The 21297-nt window shown below is 38.5% G+C and overlaps 1 protein-coding gene across 14 annotated transcripts in view; it reads right to left on the reverse strand.

The window, feature by feature from the left end:
• TNIP1 (TNFAIP3 interacting protein 1) overlaps positions 1 to 21297 on the reverse strand; it is a 65470-nt gene that overhangs the window by 32568 nt on the left and 11605 nt on the right. For 11 of the 14 annotated variants that reach the window (XM_072630738.1, XM_072630747.1, XM_072630745.1 and 8 more), the window contains exons 2-4: positions 11570 to 11742; positions 8700 to 8831; positions 5431 to 5519 (exon numbers count right to left, since the gene is read on the reverse strand). In XM_072630738.1, coding sequence (XP_072486839.1) covers positions 5431 to 5519; positions 8700 to 8831; positions 11570 to 11705 — 357 coding nt within the window. In that variant the 5' untranslated portion in view covers positions 11706 to 11742. The remainder of the gene's footprint in view (positions 1 to 5430; positions 5520 to 8699; positions 8832 to 11569; positions 11743 to 21297) is intronic. The other 3 variants (XM_072630749.1, XM_072630750.1, XM_072630748.1) reach the window with 1 other exon arrangement.

The following is a 21297-nucleotide window of genomic DNA, read 5'->3' on the forward strand; positions in this document are numbered from 1 at the left end:
TTTGTACTCTATTACTTTCACTTGATAAAGCAGTTTCTGGATTCTTTTGGCCCTCTCACTGTGTGACTACTTTACATTGAACCTTTTCTAAAACATATGACAATATGATGTTTTAACTTTTATCATTTTCCTATATTTCAGATTTAATAGTTTATTTCAAAGATAGATCAGGATGGAGTCACTGAAATTGAAAACAGTTTCTGTCTTAGTGATGGTTTTGACCTTTGCTCTAACTAGATGATAATCTGATTAAATATGCATTTAGACACATGATTTGGAAGTGATTAACTGACTATTAGGCATGAGTCTCAAGGAGATGGAGAACAAAAGAAAGGGTCCACATGTATATTTTAGCAGCAATTTTTGTCGTATCAAAGAATTGAAAACAAAATAGAAGTCCATCAATTGGGGAATGGCTAAACAAAGTGTGGTATATGAAAATAATAGAATTTTACTGTAGGGTAAGAAATGAAAATGACAGATTAGAGCAATGTGGAAAGATCCGTACAAACTGATGCAGAGTGAAGAACTAGGAGAACAAATCAATGACCAATCATAACATCAAAAAATTGAGAGGTATCAAAAAACATACCTCTCACCTCTTAGCAAAAAGACAATGATGTAGAGATACAAAATGAGACATGCATTCCCATACACGGCTCTACATATTTGCTTTGAGGATCTCTACCCAAAAGAGGGAGAGTAGTTTAGTGGGTAGTGACAGACATGAAAAAATAGCATCAGGAAACAATTTTTTTAATGAACAGAAGAAAAAAGATCAAAAGAGGGCACAGAAATTTTGTTGCTTTCCTGTTAAACTTACAATATGCCATGTATATCTTTTATTAAAACTGTACAGTGAAGCTGGTTTTCATAGTTCATTCCTCCTGTTCTTTGTATCTCTGATGGGGTGCTTGGGTGCCTTGCTGGGACTCCAATTCCAAGATCACATTTCTCCGTAGCCTCAAAACACTATTCCTGGCAGATTCCCCCCAGCCCAAGGACACTACGCCTAACAATTACTCATGAGTGGTCCCCTCTCTCTGGTACAGTAACAAACCACACCTGTAAGAATTATTAGTCTGAACTGGCTTTGTACTGGCTCATAAAGATATTCAGTATCCACTGGACAATCTATACCAACTCCCTACCTCATTATATGCATCCTGGACTCCTCATTTAAGATATATGCATATTCCCTACATCTATCTTATCAAACAAGACATTGATAGGTGGCAGATTGGGCAAACTTCAATCAGCCCTGACCACTAGTTAACTTAGTGGCACAGCAGACGTAAAAGACACACCCCTCTGTATCCCTTCCTTGGGCTTTTCCTAGTGAACTCTCGATTAAATGCCTGCTCAATAGATACAAAAAAGGGCACGTTCCTTTAAGAACTGAACACTCCCTAAACCTACCCTGAATTACCTAGTTAGCATACTTGGCACATGTTTTATTATAGTTTATCCTATATAAACTTTAACTATACCCCTCTAAGGTCACAGGTTCCTTAAGTACTTTTGTCTCCTAAAAAGTGTAAAAATAAACCTTTGCCACCTTGACTTTAAAGAACATTTGAGTCCATGAATTCATTCCAGATGACCCTGTCCCAGTACTCCAGTCCTTGAGGGGTCCCTGAACCCTCCTCAAAACTCCATCATTTTGAAATGTTTGTGTTTGTTGGTGGTTATTAAATTCACAACAGAAGAGACAATTTTAAAAACAAAACAAAAATTATTCCCATGGTAGTAACAAATCATTTTCTGTCTATATGTGTGAATGTATATGTACATAAGCATATATTTACATATACATGTTTATGAGTATGTGTATATATGTATGCATATATATGTGTATATAGACATATACAGTTCCTTTTTTTGTGCTATTTCAGTACTCACCAAGTCAAATGTCTTAAAACTTTCTTCTGAAGGAAAGTATTCATAAAATACAGATTACATGCAATGGAAAGAGATGTGACCTTAGAATTTTAGGAGTTGAACTTATGTATGAACTTATCATTTAACCTCTCAGCCTCAATTTCCTCATGTGTAAAGGTAAGAGGTTGGACTAGATGACCTCCCAGCTCCTAATCTATGATTCTAAGTGGAGTTCAAATGGAAGAGAAATTCCCTGCAGGTTCTCCTGGGGAAGTTTTCCAAGTGTTCAACTGCAGATGATTTTGTGATGACTGCATCAAGACCCAAAATATTATACAGGTCAATGAGATTCATGATTAGTCAGATAAGACTGACTTAGCAATCAACACAGGAAAATCATGAAAAACAGATACTTCCCAGAGTACTATATACATTTCATTGTGTATCTAGTTAGTACAAAAACCCTGGCCAGCCACTGCAAATGGCCAATAGGCTGGATTCAGAATTAAATAAAAGGAAAGTAGACTGGATTATAAATGGAAAACTGCGCAGCACCTTCAGTGAATTCAAGGTCTTTCTCAACATTAAAATTCATCTTTAACACAAAAAGTATCTTAGTGCAAATCATGAAACAACATGATGTGACAATAAAAGATGTAGAAAAGTGGTGTCAAACTCAAGCAGACACATTAACTTAGAAAACCACAAATTAACATAATCTATGTTGTATTGTATTTTTATTTATTTTATTAAAGATTTCCCAAACATATTTTAATTAGGTTTCTGACTTAGATGACCAAAGAGGCAGCACCCAGTAGGGTAAATAAGCCCTAGAATACTATCAATGATAACATGAAAGCAAACATCACCAAGGATGTATGTGATTTGGAAAGGAGATAGGCTGACCACAAAGCAAGAGCAAACTGCAACAGATCAACAGCCCTACTGCTGTACTAGAATCTACAGAATATTAAATAACTAGAGGTAGGCCTTCAGCAAAATGAGTGGCTCCCAATGGGTAAGTTCCTTTATAAAGATTTATGGAAAAATATGGATGTACATAATGAAACTATAGATCCATTAAAATACATTATCTGACAAATGAGGAAACTGGAGGGAACAAATGAGGGCCCTAGAGGTGAAATTACTTGCCCAAGATCACACAATAAATGGCAAAATCAGGACTGATGATATTAACAAGTAGGGTCTTCCTGACTTTAGTTTGGTTACTCTGACAATCTGCAGGGTACCTAATTTAAACAGTCTGAATTTGGCCTTATTTTTCTACTATGCTCTGGATCCCTGGGGGCAGCATACTGATTTAGAAAACTGCAAATTAACATTATCTAAGTTTCATCATATGTTCATTTATTTTTGTTAAACATTTCCCAATTACTTTTAATCTGATTCAGGTCCACTTGGGAATTTTGCTGCAGTTTCAAGTTTGCCCCCTTCCCACCTCAAAGACCCAGACTAGACCTTAGGTGTCTATCACTCTACCCTCACTCCAAAGTTCCCAGAGGTCAATGCTTAAAAGAACTAAGAGAGACTTAGGATCACAGTTATCTGAGATGCAAGGAACTTTAGAGATCCAATCAACTCCCTCATTTTACAGAAGTGGAAAATAATACTTAGAAGTTATTTTTCTAACATGATCAGATTAGTTAGTTAGTTTAACATGACTTAGTTGAAGAGCTGGGATCACAACATTGGTCTCCAGATTCCCAGTCCAAGGACCCTTCCACTACTCCACACAGCCAGATCTTGTTTCTAATGTGTCCAATTCCTATGTATATAAGGCTTATAGCCTAAAGAATCCTAGAATTTTTATTTTATGTCCCTTTTTTAGGAAATGTTGCTATGCTAACTATCATTTGCTGAATCCATCAATGCAAGTTCCTGAATTCCCACTTTTGGTACTCTCCTTTCTCATATACTGACAGGGTCATCCCTTCAACAATATTAGACCCTAAGTCTCCTTTTACTCACACATAACCAAATGAAACATTTAGTTTATATTCCTAAAGGAAAGGGACAATTCCTTCACTTTACCTAGGGCCATGCTTTAAAATGTTGAAATTGCTCAACATCAACAAAAAATATAGTTATTAAATGTTTACTATTATGTCACGCACGGTGCTAGGTTCTGGTTATAAAAAGACAAAAACAAAATGGTCCCTCCCCTCTAGGAAATTACATCCTACTAGGCAGATACAACAAGTGTAAAGATAAGTAAATACAAAGTAATTTTAGGATGGAAGAGGTACAAATAATGAATGGCTAAGGAAATCCCTACTGAGGGTGATGGTAAGCTAAACTTCGAAGGAAGCCAGGAATTTTAAGAGGTAGAAATGAAGAGAGAGTGTCTTCTAGGAATAGACACAGAGATGAAAGAGAGCATGTTTGGCTAGAACACAGAATGTATGAAAGGGAATATGAGATAGTTTTGGAGAGATAGTGGTGAGGATTACAAAGAGCATATGAGGCCATTTATAAATGTGATTCCATTAATGAAGGCTGATTGAACTTACTAAGTTTGTCCTTCTAAGAATGGGAAAGAATCCTTTGTCCTAAGATTCATTTTGAAAATGGGGATATATAGTCACAAAGAAAATATTCATAATAGTACTTCTGGCGGTAGCAAAGAAGTGGAAACAAAATTGGTGCCAAATGATTGGGGACTGACTAAATGTGGTATTTTAATGTAATGGAATATTACAACACCAAAAAGAAATGATGTATTCAGAGAAGCATGGGATGACCTATATGAGCTGATACAGAGTGAAATAAGCAAAACCATGAAAACAATACACAAAATGACTACAACAGTATAAATGGAAAAGAAATTTTTTTTAAACTGACGTGCTGTGATGACAGCACATACATAACCTATATCAAATCACTTACCATCTCAAGAGAGGTCAAGGATGAGGGAGGGAGGGAGGGTGAGAAAATTTGTAATTCAAAATTTTTAAACAATGAATGTTAAAAATTGTCTCTACATGTAATTGGGGGGGGAAAGAAAATATTTTTAAAATAACAAATGAAATAAATTTTTAAAAAAATAAGCTGAACACTGTAAAATTAAAATGACCAAGATTGGTCCTGGATTAGAGTTGAACAAATATATCTCCTTCTCTTTGAAGAGGTAGAAGACTTTGGGTGTGGAATACTGCACAGACTGTCAGACATACTTGATGTGTTGGTTAGTTTTGCTGAACTGCTTTTGTCTTCTTTTTAAATTTTTGCTACAAGGGATGGCTCTCTCCTCTGGAGAGGAGAGCAGGTAAATATTTGGAAATGAAGATGATGTAAAAAAAAAGTAGCGATATTTTTTTTTATTTACAAGAAGTGAAAACAGGAATGCCCATAAAAAATCAATGGCTTGCCCAAAGTCATACAATAAATGAGTGATCAGGTTTCCTGAATCACAATTCAACTTTCTTTCCACCAAACCAGGTATTGTCAGCTTTTAAAAAAAACAAAAACAAAAACAAAAACACCTTGAGAATCTGTACAATATCTACCAAAGATGCTGCTAGAACTTACACTGGATGGAGTCTTCTGAACTGCAGGTGCCTGATCACTCCTGGAACCAGTTGGGCTGACTGGAGGCAATTCATGGTTTGTAGTCCCTCCTGGAAAACAGAGAGAAAAGGAAGCCAAGCAGAAAGCAAGTAAAGAGATACTCTGACCAGACTTCTGAATTTAGATTTTTCTAGGGTGAAAGTCTGTAAGAGCAATATTCTCAGTAGGCTGGCTTTAGTCTTTTGTTTAAGGAAATGGGTGGCTGGTTATACCTCCTTAGGGTCTCTCAAATAGAAGAGTATCTTCTTTCCTCCTTGACTATGAGAACCAGGACTTTGTAAAGGATAGTGTAAAACCACCATTCCCACACAAGACTGGGAAAAATCCCTGAGAATCCAGGCCACTGTTCCTGCCTGATCTCTTCAAAATGCAAACTATGCAGATTATTTCACCAGTTATCATACAAAATCTCCACCAATGGGCAAGTTCCCTACAATCCCTAGGCCTGTCACTGCAAAAAAGCTAAATAAAATTGTTCCAATCCATTTGCTCTGAGTTATTTCCTAAGGATCCAATCAAACATCATGGAAACTCAGCTAAGCAGCCAGTGATAGCTTCTGGGTCAGAGAGAAAGATGAATTCAGAGTCACAGAACCTCCACACAAATTCTGGCTCTGTCATTTTCTACCTGTGTGACCCTACTTATCCTCTCTGAGCCTTGTTTTCCTCATCTGTAAAGGGAAGACATTGGGCCTCCTGGCCTCTGGGGTCCCCTTCAGCTCTAGATCTATGATTCTGTGACTCTGTGCTGTTACAGGATTGTGGCAAAGATTCAATGTGATTGCTACAGAGTTCTTTCAGAAGGGACAGTCAGCAATCCTACAGAAATTCCTGAATTCTGACTTCCTTGGATAATCTAAAAAAGATAGACCTCCTGGGACTATGGGAACTCACACTATTTAACAGGTCAAAACCATTTTGTATCTTGGCTTTTTCATTTGTGAACTGGTGAATAACAACAGTCTTTCATACCAACAATCTTTCAGGGCTGTTGTGAGAGATAACTCACTAAAAGGATTTAGAGAAATATTTATTATGGTTGTCACTGAAGAGGAAATGGACTTGAATTGTAGCAAACAAGACAAATCAGATATACGGAAAATGTGAGGAGGACTGCTCAACACTGGAACAGATCACTAATAGAGATGGTCAACTCTCATGAAAAGCAGTCATCTTTTACATGGAACATTTTAAAACAAAATTAGAATAGTGGAAGATGGACAAGTGGAACGGCCCCTACTTCTAGCAATCATATCATAAATCATAAATGTTGAAATGAACTGAAGCTGAAGAAGGGGTTGGATAAGGAAATTAATATTATCAAAACATTTGAAAAAACGTGTTGTTCTTGTTCAGCTATTTTTCAGTTGTGTCTGACTGTTCGTGATATGGTTGAAATGGTTGCCATTTCTTTCTCCAGTTCATTTTTACAGATGAGGAAACGTACACAAACAGTATTAAGTGACTTGCCCAGGACCACACAGTTAGTAAGTGTCTAAGACTAGAATTGAACTCAGAAACTTCCAGACTTCAGTCCTGGTGCTCTATCCATTCTACCTTAGTAAGGATGTGTTTAGCTAATTAAGAAAATGTACTTCAAGGAATTTTTGCATATTTATGCTCATGTTGTTAATTAGACAAATTGAATCCATTACATAAACCTGGCAAGTAATAGATGGATACTGTCTTGGGCAATGATAAGATACACTCAAAGGGAAACTTTTTCAGTGTGGTTTTCTTCTGCAGTTGAGAGCAACACTTGCATGAATTTTTCTCTGAGGCACACACAGAAGTGACATGACATCCTAGGCATCATGGGAGCAAACTTGGGCTAAAAAGAGGGTTTGCTGACTCCTTTTTGGAGTGGGAGAAGAGGAGGAAGAGGGGAAGGAGAGGAAGTAAAACCATAAATGTTTGTGTTCTGCTATTCTTATGTAAAAATTATGTAAAAACATTAGAAATCTTCTCTCTTAAAGGTTTTCCAATGAAAGATAATTGAATTTATCCTTTGATATTTTTTCTTTCACAAAAATAGTGATATTGGAGAACTAATCCATCTCCCTCCCTTTAGATGTCAATACATACAAAGTTCTCTGATTTTGTTGGTGTAGGATAACCTGGTATGCAAAGCTTAGAGAGTTTACTGAGTTTTAAGATAAGTAATTTGCCCATGGTCACAAGGCACTGTCAGGGGCAGGATCGGAACCTGTGCCCTTAACTGCAGGTCCAGCACTCTCTCTGTTATATCATATTGCCTCTCATACCTTTAAATAACTGTAAACACCTAAATGATCCCAGAGGAATACTGGGGAATACTCAGAATCATATAACAGAAATGGAAGGGACCTGAGAACACAGATCATAAAATATTAGAACTGAAAGGGACCCGAGAACACAGAATGTTAAAACTCAAAGGAGACTTAGAGATTATCTAATCCAAAACTAATGTGACAGGACCAACACTAAGCCCAAGAAAGCTAAGCTTTCTTTCTTTCTGCTAAGCAATAGCAGAAAATAGTTTTTTTTTTCCCAAAAGGTGATGAAACCATTCTCAAGAAGTTCAAAAATGGAACAGGCTTTCTCAAGGGGTGTCAGATTCTTCATCACTGGAGATATCAAGAAAAAGCTGGAAAAACATTTGTGGGAAATAATGCAGAAAGGCTTTTATTTCATTATAGGTTGGACTAGATGCTCTAGCTCTTTCTTGGTCCTTTCCAACTCAGAATTTCTGTGACTCTTAATCTCTTCCTTTTATAAAGGTTGAAACTGAGACCCAAATTGTAGAAATATCAAAATCAGAAGTTGACCAGGGTGGGGTGGCATACATCTGTAGTCTCTGCTACCTGAATGAAGATGGCAGACCTCTTGAGTTTGGTAATTCTGAGCTGCTATGAGCTAAGCTGTTCAGCTCAGGTGTCCGAGTGAAATTCAGGATCAATATGGTGAACTCCCAGGAGCAGGGAAGCTATGAAGTTGCCTCAGGTCAGAAAAGAAGACAATCAAAGCTCCCATGCCAATTTAGCACTGGGATTGGGCTCAGAAGCAGCCCCTGTACATCCAACTGGGGTAAGATGAAGAGACTCAATCTTTAATTAAAAATAAAAGCTCATAACTTGGAGGGGAGCATGAACAAATATGCATGGATACGCATGGACTTCAGGATGATAAACAATTTCATTCCTTGGTACACATAGCAAATTCCACCCTAGGGTAACCCACTGCCTTCATACCTGTGAGCTCAGCAAGGTGGTCAAAGGAAGATGAGGGAGGAGATGACTGGAGAAGCTCATTGTCCTTGGCCAGTTCCTCTACTTTTTGGCGAAGCTTGGATGCCTCCATCTGAGACTCTTCCAACAGTTCCCCTGGGGCCAGAGGGGGAGAAAGGTGCAGAAAGAAAGTTCAGTTCCCTTAGAATTTCTTACCCTATCTGACCAAAGTCTATTACTTTTCATGGATCTAGAACTAAAAAACTCCACCAAGCTGACTATATCCCAAGTTTAGATATTCCACTTCAATGCCTAGATTTCCCCCACTTTTCCCATGACTGGATTTCATCACAGCAGGTCAACTGAAGAGAGTAGGTGGAGGAAACAAAGCCCAAACCAAGCCACCTTGGTTACTTGTTGACAGTGTGAGCTGTGTGGACAGGGAAAAACTTATTTAAAAAGAATGCACTGGATTTGGGTGATAATTTTCAATTATCTTGGGACATGGATTGGTTGGGAATATAACTATCCCTCCCAAAGCCCATGGGGACACTAAAGTAAATCCCAAAGGTATCCATTTGTCCAAGGTCTTCTTGCACTCCAAGGACCTAAAATCAGATATCTGCCCAGTTTTCTTTGAAAGCAGGAAGCTTTCCCATATCCGCCACTAAAAATCTTGCCATAAGGGCCAGCCTAAGTTCCCACAAAGTTAGACTCTATAAGAAAGGCCGAGTTTGGATATTATAAAGCCAAGGATTTGACTGAGAAAATAGGATGGGAAGGAAGAAGAGGTATTTAGTGGTATAGTGCATGAAGGGAGAATGATGTTCTGCAGAATCATAAGGGGGCAAGACAGGCATCCTCCATAGCATGTGAAATATTACTCAGGGATATTCCCATGGCCCCCAGGCTACAGGGAGTGGAATAAAAGCTAAAGTAAGAGCACTTCTATCAGGATAAAATGACACTAGTGTACTCTGGATAAGATCAGCTGGCATGTGACCATGAGCAGAGCTTGTAGGGAAAATGCCATGAGATTATGTGGAGAGGCCATCTGAGGCTCAAAGGCATGGTGTTATTTGTGGCCCATTCAGCAACAGGGTCAGAGTCTCTCTCTGCTTGTGTCTTATTATAGTAAATTGAGATAGTCACAGATGTCGACATTGGATTAGGCTTGAAAATCATACTACTCTATAACCCATACACAGCAGGTACCAGAAATGGAGGAGTAAGTGATTGTAGAGCTGTGTGCTTCAAAAACAGCCTAGAACTGCTGATCTGAATTAGATGAGCTTATTCTCAATTCCCCATCCTTAGAAAAGGATACAAAGAAGCAGCCATAAGGACAGAAATTGCTTCAACCCTACCAGACTTCACTTTTCTCTCCTTGGAAGATGGGTATTGTGTTCCCTCCCTGATTCCAGGAGAGAAAGGAGCATTTTGGTATGGACTTTATTATGGATATCAGGGTCTGAAAAACAGCTTCCATAAATGGACATAGGTGCCATCATAGCACCGTGACTTTTTTTTTTTGGAAGCAAACAGGGTTAAGTGACTTGCCCAGGATCACACAACTGGTAATTGCCTGAGGTCAAATTTGAACTTAGGTCCTCTAGACTTCAGGGCTGGTGTTCTATCCACTGTGCCACCTAACTGCCCCTATAATAACCCATCTTGCACTGTCTTCCTAAATGAAAATTAGACCCACTATTTCCATCTTTCTCCACCACTTCTATAGATAACTTGTTAGGGTAGCCCTTAATTACAAGTAGGTACTTGATAGCAGCAGCAGGAAACAAGAATATCTGAGAGACCAGGAAGAGCTCACTTCAGAAGTCCCCTACACACTACGCCAACGTATGACTCTTAAGTCATAGTATAAGTCATAGCAGTGTTTCCTGGAGTGACTGCAATATGAGCCCAGCCAGAATGGAAGACTTTCTAGGTGACACCCATGGTAATGGAACAGAACTGTAAGACCTAAAGAATGTCTCTTATAAGCTTGGCAGCTTCCTAGGGGTCTTTGGAAACAGGAGACCAAAGGAAGAACACTTCCCCAAGAGCCACAAGGACAAAGATAATATAATAGATATGAGGACAGGGAGAAGGAATGGGGTATCTTCATTTCCCTGAATCCCAAAACCAGAAGAAAGTGGCTATATGATATATGAATGATAAATCTAGCTATCCAAGATCACAGCACCCTGCACCGGGGATCAACTACTTGAACCCCAAGAATAGGTTACACATTTCTAAAAGGTATTTACCCTTGTTACCTCCAGAATACTTAGTTTAGGACTTTGTACACAGTAAGCAATTAATAAATGTCTGTTTAATGAATGAATGAATGAATGAATAGGACAGAGCAGAGATCTTGAATAACCATGTGAACAAAGGCCTTATTTCTCTCCTATATAATTCTGAAAATTAGGACTCTAAAAGTTAAGACTTTTGCCACTGAGGCTGCAGTGGCCCACCCACAAAAATAGCATGCAGAACACTGAGGAGCTCAGGCCACAATCAATACCTCTTCCCTCCGTCTCATATCCCTAGAGTAAGATAATACTTACAAAAATACAGATTCCTTTATCCCTCACCCCCTTCTCCATCTTGTCCACTTGGGAATGGTCAGGGAAATGATGTTCCTTAAGCAGCAATGGAGGAGTTATTGACCTAGGAAGACTCTTGTGTAGGGAATAGGATCCATAAGGTAGCAATACCTTGACTCCAAGGAGCCAGGAGTACATACCAGAGTAAGTTAAATATCAAACTTCATTCCCTATCAGCAGTCTGTAAGTAAAGGTCCTTGGGTGGCAAGACCATGGAAAGAAAAACCTTGGAGTATATTGGGATGAAGGGGAAGGGAAAAGAGAGGAGGTCGGTGTCTGCATTACCTAACATCTTTATCCCTTGCATTTTTTCCTTCAGTCGGGAATTCTCCTCCACTAGATGCTCAAAAGCTGCAGATGCCTCTCCTTGCTTGCCCTCACCACCAGGGTCGTAGATCCGATATGGTCCTCGCCCTTCCATGGGGGCAGCTTAGCCACCAGACCTCGTGCCCACCTGACTGTAAAGACAACAGCAGGATATCAGAGTCACTTGGCTCAGCATTCTGTTCATTTCCTGGCACCAAGGAACCTCTTCTTCCAACCAAGCCCATTCTAGGGCATGACAGACCCCCAAGATCAAAAGACATGAAGACAAAAAAAAAGTTCTTAGAGGCTTGGCAGATATGAGATCGAGACCTCCATGTGTGAAAAGAAGTCAAAAGGACAGAGAGCAGGAGAAGGTATTTGACTACAATCTCCAGCTAATGAATAGAGTGTCCTTGTCATAGTAACATACAGAGAATCATGGTCAGAAACAATCATTTCTATTCCTTAAAAAACAATAATAATCTTGTCCCCAGGATTGTAAATTCAAGAATAACTGAATCTTAGAAGAAGAGTTCTTAAATAAGCATCTTCTAGTTCATTCCTTTAGTTTCAAACATCAAAGAAACTTAAGTGATTTGCACAAGGTGATGGGAGATACAGAATTTAGATCTTCTAACTCCCAGTCCATTGCTTTTTCAACTATTCCATGCTGTCATGTAAGTCAGCTTAGCTCCACCTTTAAGATCTCAGTGAGGAGTGTCTGCAGTACTCTCTCAACATGTGGCCAGTCCCAACTCAACATCTCTCTGGGATTATTTCCTTTAAATTAAATCAATAAACCACAATTTTACTTCTCAAAATCTCTACCATCCCCCTATCGACTATCTTAGAAAGAGAAACAACCCAAAGATGAGACAAGACAGTTACTTTTCTCCAAAACAAGACTGAAACTCCCCTCCTGCCTTCTTCCCCCACCCCCTCACACAGTACTTCCCAGGTTAGGGTAGGGGACCGCACACCAGAATATAAAAGGCTGAGTATGGGGGCTGCTCACAACCCAGACAGACAAGTGGGTAGTCCCAGAAATAACCACAAAGAGTTATAGCAGAGATTATGTTGTTAAAACAAAGTGCAAGGGGTTTGGAGGGAGGAGTGACAGTAGCAGCAGGGGGATATGTGAGTCTGTGCTTCAAACCCACAGCCCCAGATGTTAAGGACTGAAGAAGATGGCACCAGTTTAATTCTAGGCATCCTAACAAAACTCTAAAAGGGACAGCATCCCCCAAAATATCTTCATTGTATACTCTGTGGAACTCGCAAACTTGTATAATAGACTACCCAACCCTGTGTTCACAGAATGAGTGGGCAGTAGCTACAGAGCTTCCTAAGATCCTTGATTCTTTTCACACCAGAACCTAAGTACAGCATAGCCTGAAGTCTCTGGGTCCACCATGTGCAATTGCCAAGGCAGAAGATAACACTTCAGTATCAACCAGCAAAAAGCAAAAAGAGATTTCTTTCTGAGGTTTATTGGTCAACAAAAGTGACCAATTTCCTGGCATTTAGCATGACCCTCAACCAAAGGAACATCCCAGAACACCAAAGCAATGAAGACCAGATAAGGACACTCCATTCATTAGCTGGAGACTGTAACTTCTCCCAGCTCTCTGTCCTTTTGACTTCTTTTCACACTTAAAGGTCTCGGTCTCATATCTGCCAATATACTCTGCATATTCAAAGTTGTATATTAAGAAGGCTGGTCTATGTAAAAGGTGGAATCCAAGAGAAATCATACGACTTTTGAGAGTAGTCTTTACCTCAATCAAATAATATGAAGAAAGAGGTGAAATTAAGTTTTGTTAAAATAAAACAGAAAAGGAGAATTAGGAAGTTCTAAATAAATACATACATAAATAAATAAACACAAGCAACAGAAAGATGAGAGTAGAACAAGAGGTGCCAAATGCATTTCAGTGTTAAAGTCCTGAAGGTCCAGGCTGTAGGTTGGTTTCTCTGCCTCATCTGTGGAGAACCAGGCTGAAGATATGAGCCTCTCTCACACCACATGTTCTAAGTGTACTCATTTGCATAAGACCAAAGTTCACTTACACTTTGATTTCAAGTTGTCCCCTCACCATCCTAGTCACCCTAACACCTTGGACTCCCATCAGCTTGCTAATATCCTTCCTAAAATGTGGCACCAAGAACTGAATTGTGTATTCTTAATATGATCCCAACAGTGGATATCCAATTTCCTTCGTTTTGCACACACTCTACTTCTATTAATGATGCCTAAAATCACATGAGATTTTGAGGTTACCAGTTTATACTGCTGATCCATACTGAACTTAACAATTCTCTAAAAACACCAGGTCTTTTTCATACACATTTTGATCAGCAAGAAGATATCAGTAAGAAAGCTACCAGAAAAGGGTTTTTTTCCTCCAACTCATTTTAGAGCAACAAGAAGGAACTAAGAATGGCTGGTTAATCTTTCCACACTCCTATCACCCCTTCTCCAGCATCCTTTTTCTAAAACAAAGCTTAAACTACTCTGGCACAGTTAGGTTATAAACTACTTGAGGGCTCATAGATTTTGCCAGTGGTACAATGGCTCTAGGAGAATCCTTCAGATAAGCCAAGCTCTTATACCATAGGACTTTTGGAAGGAATGAGTGGTTGTGTATAAAATGCTCAGCAACTGAAGACATAGAAATTCATACCAAATAAAGTAAAATAATCAAAAGAAAGAAAGAAATTCTCAAAAGAATGACTCCAGGAAAGAAAAACTGAAAGATTTAAGTAATAAGAAAGCAAAGAGAAGTCTCCAATATATAACTAAGACATACTATGAGCAAAGAGAATCACAGGCTAAAACAAGAGGAGAATGATTCTATAACTATACCTACAATACAATAAAGGGGAACAGAATGGACACAAGAACTGCAGCATGGTTGAAGGCCTTAGAGAAGAAATGAAGGAAGAGATACAGAATGAAAGGTAAAAAAGCTTAGAAGTTAAGCTTAGAAAAGTATTGGACTCCTTAAAGAAATAAAGAACTTACATAGAGGAATATTCAGTGCTCATTTTGGGGTCATGACAACATAAAAAAAGTAACTATACTACTCGAGTTAATTTATACTTTTAATGCAACCACCAAATTATTAAAGAGATATTTTAGAGAAATCAATAAAATAATAACAATTCATTTAAAGATAAAAGAGGTAGAATACATTGCTTTAATAGAGAATTTATGAAAAAAGGTAGGGATGAAGGGCAAATACTACATACTTCCAGACCTAAGTATAACAGCAGACTTCTAAAACATTTGATATTGGTTAAAAAATAGAGGTATATGAGCAGAACAGACTAGACAAGGAAGAATCAAAAACAATGGAATACAGTAAACTCACTGTTCAATAAACCAGAAAACATAAATCATTTAGGAAATAACTCCTTATCTGATAAAAACTGATGGCTCTGCTTCTGCTTAGGCTTAGACCAGAACCTTAAACCATACTCCACAACACATTTTAAATGGATATATGACCTTAATGTTAAAGATCATACCATCAAAAAATTAGAAGAAAAGTAGATCAAATACCTCTTACAGCTGTGCATGGGAAATGTGTATTTAACTAAACAAGAGACAGAAGCAATTACAGAAGATAAAAGTTAATTTTGATTACACAGATCCAAAAAGCTTCTATATAAACTAAATTAATGCCCCTAGAATAAGAAGGGAAATACCAGAGTGGTAAAAAGGTCTTTGTATCAAATTTCTCTGATAAGGGTTTATTTGCAAGATATAGAAACACTTCAGCTCTAACAGCTTAAAACCACTACTAGTATATATGATCAAAAGCCATTTCCCTCCATAGATACTGTGAGTAGTCAATGGATATGAACAAACAGTCTCCAAAGAACTGCAAACTATTAAAAGAACCTCCTGAAAGAATATGCCAAATCGCTACTAAGTGAAATGCAAATCAAAACAACACTGAAGTTTCACCTTAAATCCTGTAAACTATCAAAAATGACAAAAAAATGGAAATAGTCAATGTTGTAGAGGTTGAGAGAAGAGAGGTACAGTAGTGCATTATTAGTAGAGAAGTAAATTAGTACAACTATTTTGGGAAAACAATGTGGACTTATGCAAATAAAATTATTAAAATGTCCACTTTAATTCAGAGAAGAAGATTCTTATATACACCAAAATATTTCTAGCAGTGCTTCATGTGATAGCTAAGAATTGGAAATAAAGTGGATGTCCATCAGTTGGGGAATGGCTAAACAAACTGTGGTATGTGTTAGAAATGATGAATGCAATCAATACAGAGAAGCATGGAAAGATATCGATATATAGGTAGATAGATTTAACTATATATAAAATGATTACAGCAATGTAAATGGAAAGAACCACCATGAAAAAAACAAAACCAAGTGCTGCAAAATTATAAAAAACAAACATGGCTTGAAAAAGAAATCTGAGAAGACACTCCCACCCCACCTTGTGTAAAAGCAGGAGGTCCACAGGTGTTGTACATTACACATGAGAGAGTTGGGTGGCAGGAAGACACCAAAGGTGGAGTAGCAGCCCTGAAAAGGCCTCAGCAAGCCCTCACAGCTGAGATGCTAGTCCTACCTAAATACCAGGAACAAAACGACAGCCTATGCAAAGGCACAAAAACCAGGAAGGGGAATAAGAAAGCCGGTTTGGTAGAAACATGAAGTATATAAAGGGGAAAACACATAATGAGACTGGAAAAGTAGACTGAAACCATTTATGAACTTCTCTGGGTCCCAATTTCCTCTTCTATAAAACAGGAGGGCTGAATAAGGAACAAGAGTCCTTCATCTTTTTTTGGATCACAGACCCTATGGTTGACTGGTAAAGCCTATGAACCTCTTTTCAGAATAGTTTGTTCTTTAAAATTCATAACTGAAGGAAATGCTAGCTATCAGTTAGAAGTTAATAATAAAAGAAATGCAATTTTTTCCTACCCAACTTCATGGAGCCCTTTGAATTTATCCATGGACCCCTTAGGGGATGGCAGATCCAGGTTAACAATCCCTAGACTAGATGATTCCTAAGATCCATTTCTAATTCTAAGATCTTATGAACTCAAATGTGACTGCCAAGAAGCAAAATTCCCACATCAAAGAGATGCAAGAGAGAGAGATCATGCACCAAGGAACTCCAGTCAACATCATAAAGGCCTATTCATTAGCAATAAGAAAGTAAATACTGCACTGCTACATAGTAAAATACAGACACAAATGACTTAAACATAAGGATAACTTATCCTGCAAAGGTGAATATTGTATTAACAGAATAAATCAACTTTTAATTGTTCTTAGCCTTTTTTTTAAGGCAGCTACATGGTGCTGTGGACAGAGAGTTCAAACATAGCCTTAGACATTTACTAGTTGTGTGACCCTGGGCAAATCACTTAATCCTGTCTGCCTCAGTTTCCTCATCTGTAAAATGAGTTAGAGAAGGAAATGGCAAACCACTCCAGTACCTCTGCCAAGAAAATTTCAAATGGTGTCATGAAAAGTCAAACAGGACTGAAAACAACTGAACAAAAACTTTCTTTACATGACAGACTCTTTGTCAGTCTGGTGAAGCTTTTTGACTCTCAAAACTGGAAGGCATTTTGCTCTAAATGTTTTACAGATATATTATCTAATTTGATCCTCACAAGACTATGAGGTAGGTGTTATGTTTTTAAAATAATTTAAGTAAATGCTACATTTCAGTTAGAGGTTAATGAAAATAAAGACATTTTTTCCCCATCCAAGTTCACAGATTCCCCTGGAATCTAATGTAGGCTAAGAACCCTGCGGAATTTGGTTTCCCCTTTTTCAAGCTACAAATGATACTAAAGAGCAAGGCAAAGCCAGCCAGTCCTTCAACAACAGAGAGGATTCTCTTTTCCTCCAATCAGTTCTCAGCATTAACACTGTCCTCTAATCAACTCCTATCAACAAAGCATGTCTCTCCTTCTCTCCCTCTTTTCCTTCCTCCCTCACTCCCCCTCGAGGCTCAAAAGTTGTCTCATTCAGTTGGTCATCTCTTCCTCTGCTTAGGTTTCTCAACCACTTATTCCAGCTTCTATGGCTCTTTCTTCTGTCTAGTGATTCCGTTGTCTTCTCTTCTCACATGACTTCTACGCTCTGCTTCTGTTCACTGGCTCTCTCTCCTGCTTTAAAACAATGTCTCAAGATATTAAATGACTCACCTTGACCTTAAAATGAGAAGCTTAAAATCTGTATTTCTATCAAACATAACACAAAAAGTTACTATACAATAGTCCCATAGTTCTAAAAACAGTTCTTTGAAGCAGTTTCCCAGTAATAAATTCCAAAGTCTTGAAAACAGTCATATTCAAATTAACTGCTGGGAAACAATGCACTGCATTCTTCCTTACATTAATCAATGCTCTTGCTTCTAAGGTGTTTTCATTTAATACTATTGCTTTTTGATTCTCTTTTTCCAAATTGGCCTTTACTTTTGTGTATTTTCATTTCCAAACAGCTATTTGCTTTTCTGTTTCTTTAGTGAGGTATGCCTGATCTATTCCCTTTTTTCTCCCCTCACCAGGACCAGCAGCCTAGTTCAGGTCCTTATCACCTCCCCAAAAAATAAAAAAGATGGGGAAAGATTGGGTTGTTTTAATAATACCAATAGGAGATAACTTTTTTAAGTAAGAAAAGTTATAGCAAGATGTGACGGAAAGTAAAACAAATATATCAAACTTAATTGTAAATGTCAATGGGATGAACTGACTCATAAAATGGAGGAGAGTGGCAGAAAGGATAAGAAAGTAAAACCCAACAATTTGCTACATGGAAGACATATAATTAAAATATAAAATGAAGAATTAAGGCAGAATTATTGTACCTCAACCAAATTTAAAAAAAAGAACAGGAGTGTAAATCAACACAAAGAAAAACAGAGATAAGCAAGGAAAATACATTATAAAGGCATCAGAGGCAATAAAACAGTATCAGTATTAAACGTACATGTTCTGATAGCCTATCATTCAAGTACTTAAAGGAAAAGCCAACTAAATTACAAGATCTAGACAGAAACACACACACACACACACACACACACACACACACACACACACACACACACACACACACACACACACACACACACACCCTATTAACTAATTCATTATTTCCCATGGACTCAATTATAATCTCCATGCAGATGACTCCCAAAACTATAGAGCTGGCCAGTCCTAATCTTTATCTTGAGCTCCAAGTCTGCATAACCAGTTGCCGCTGGACATCTCCAATGGATGTCCATTTCCACTGGATGTCCATTAGCTATTTCAAACTCAATACATCCAAAAAACAATTTATTATTTTTGCCCCTAAATCCATCCCTTTTTCAAACTTCCTTATTCCTCTATTTCTTGCAAGCAGGCCAAAATGGGATTTTCACCCAAGTCCTACAGAATCAGTCAATTTTGCAATAAGCCACGTCTCTCTTCCCTCTCCAGACTAGACTACACATAATAGCTTTTAAAAAATTTACATGAAGCCTTTTGCTATGTGGCCTACTTTTCCTACCTTACTTTATTTCATATTACTCTACTTTTCCTAGTCTTACACACCCTTAGCATACTACCTTGCATACAGCAGGCACTTAATAAAAAGCCTGCTGAATTGAACTGAACTTAACTGTTGACTTCAATGTACCTCTTTCAGATTTAGACAAATCTACCAGTGCAAGCCAAGAAGACATGGTCTCAGCAAACAAGTAAAAAGAGAAGCAGATGTGAATCTAAGAACTCCAAAAGCATGACCGTCAGAGTCACATACTCCACTATGAACGCTTTCCTTCTGAACAGAATGGATCTGACAGTCAACAACAGGGCTTCTCCTGTGTCACTGTCCTATAGATATTAAACATCTTCACTTTTCCCTATTTAATAACCTCTGTTTATCTCGTCTCACCACTGCCTTCCCAAGCTTCTCTTACTCAAACAGTCCTTAGCCTCCATACTACCTAAAGTAACTCTAATAACATCTCACTCCAAGTGGGGAAACTGAGGCTCTTCCCAGTTCCCTCAAGTTAGTAAACTGGTTCCCTGCCCAAATACTTCCCTGATGCCTTACCTTCCCCCGCACCCTAACATCAAAGTCCACAACTTCCTACTTTTCTTATTATATTTCCACTGAGTACATATATAGCTGAACAGTAAACAGAAAGGGCTGGAATTTTCTTCCAGTTACAAACATTCCCTGGACCTTCGACTGGTACAGAGGCATACTTAGGGACTGTAAATTCACTCTGAATAATGAAAGTTTCTAGGACTGGTTTGCAAAGAATAAGCTTATCCATCTCTCTCAGTAACACAATTATGACTCCTGAGAGTTTCCTCAAACTGGAGGAAATTCAGAGAAGGGAAAGGAGAGGGGAAAGGAAATCATGGAAACCGACTTCAGGAAAAGTAAAAGCCTCCCTTCCAAATTCTAACCTCCTTGCCTTCTCTCAGTGGCTAAAACAGAGCAAATGAACAGTAACCCAGAACAGTCCATAACCGGTACCTCAGGGTAAGTGGGATTTAGAAGGACAGAGGCAAAGTACTGGAGCTTGAGGCTGGTGAGTAGCAAGAGAGAACATGCCTGAGGTGGGTGGAGAAAACAGACAAATGTTCCCTGATTAATGGACTGGTTCCCTCTCCCTCTCCATCCTATAAAAATACCGACCCTGGGCTCCTGAGGATGACTCCCTAGTGACACAATTCTCATCCTACCCAACTGTTGCTTTCCTTATATCTGAACAACCCATAAATGAAACAGACTCAAGTCTACAGCTTCCTGCCTTGAGTAACAGTCTCTGGTTGCAGAGTCCTCGGGACTAAGCAGATTTTCAACCATAGATGTCCCTCAGATTAAGCTCTTTAGAACCCATCAGAGCTTCCTAAACAGGGTTCACAAGTTCTTTTTGGAAGAGCTAATGTCAGTCTAGGGGGCCAAGATGGTAAAGGAAAAAAGCAAATAAACTTCCTACTATGGCAGAACCAGCTGCTCAAGCCAACACTGAAAGCCGGGAAGGAAGTATAACCAAGTTGTTGGTTTGGGTTTTTTTTTAAGCACTCAAAGAGGTGAGTATTAAAAAATGAGACCATCTACCCAATATTTCATCACAAGGATGCTTCAATATCTGCCCTAACACACATATCCAATGCCTTATACTATTCTCCCTTCCAAGAGGAAAATAAAAAAATAAAGGAGATACTGGAGAGACTTCCATCCGCTAGTGACACTCTATCCTCCCCACCTCCACCCCAAACACACACAAACACATTTGCAGAAATACATGAGAACAGCGTAGAGGAAGTAGTGGTAAGAATGAGTCCCCAGAGGGGATGGAGGCGGGCTTTGGGTTTCCATCAGACATACCATACTCTCTTTTACCAGACAGAACAGCACACAGAGTAGAGGTTCAGATTGGGAAAGGTAGCAGAGATCAGCTGAAAAAGAGACAGTTTAGGAAGCAAATATGAATGTGAAAAGAGTGAGAAGGGAGAGAAACAGAAAAGAAAAATAACACATCAGTGGGAATATTTAAAGTAGGACAGCAATCAAGAGAGAAGACAAATCATGCCATTTCATTGTGACCTTTCCCTGCTCAAAAAACCAGTGATGACTTCCCACTGGCTCTATAATAAAGCCTTGGCAACAACCACCTTGTTCTAACTCATTTTCCTAGGTAGCTC

The sequence above is a fragment of the Notamacropus eugenii genome, chromosome 1 (genome assembly GCF_028372415.1).
Source record: "Notamacropus eugenii isolate mMacEug1 chromosome 1, mMacEug1.pri_v2, whole genome shotgun sequence".
In the NCBI taxonomy this organism is placed as follows: domain Eukaryota; kingdom Metazoa; phylum Chordata; class Mammalia; order Diprotodontia; family Macropodidae; genus Notamacropus; species Notamacropus eugenii.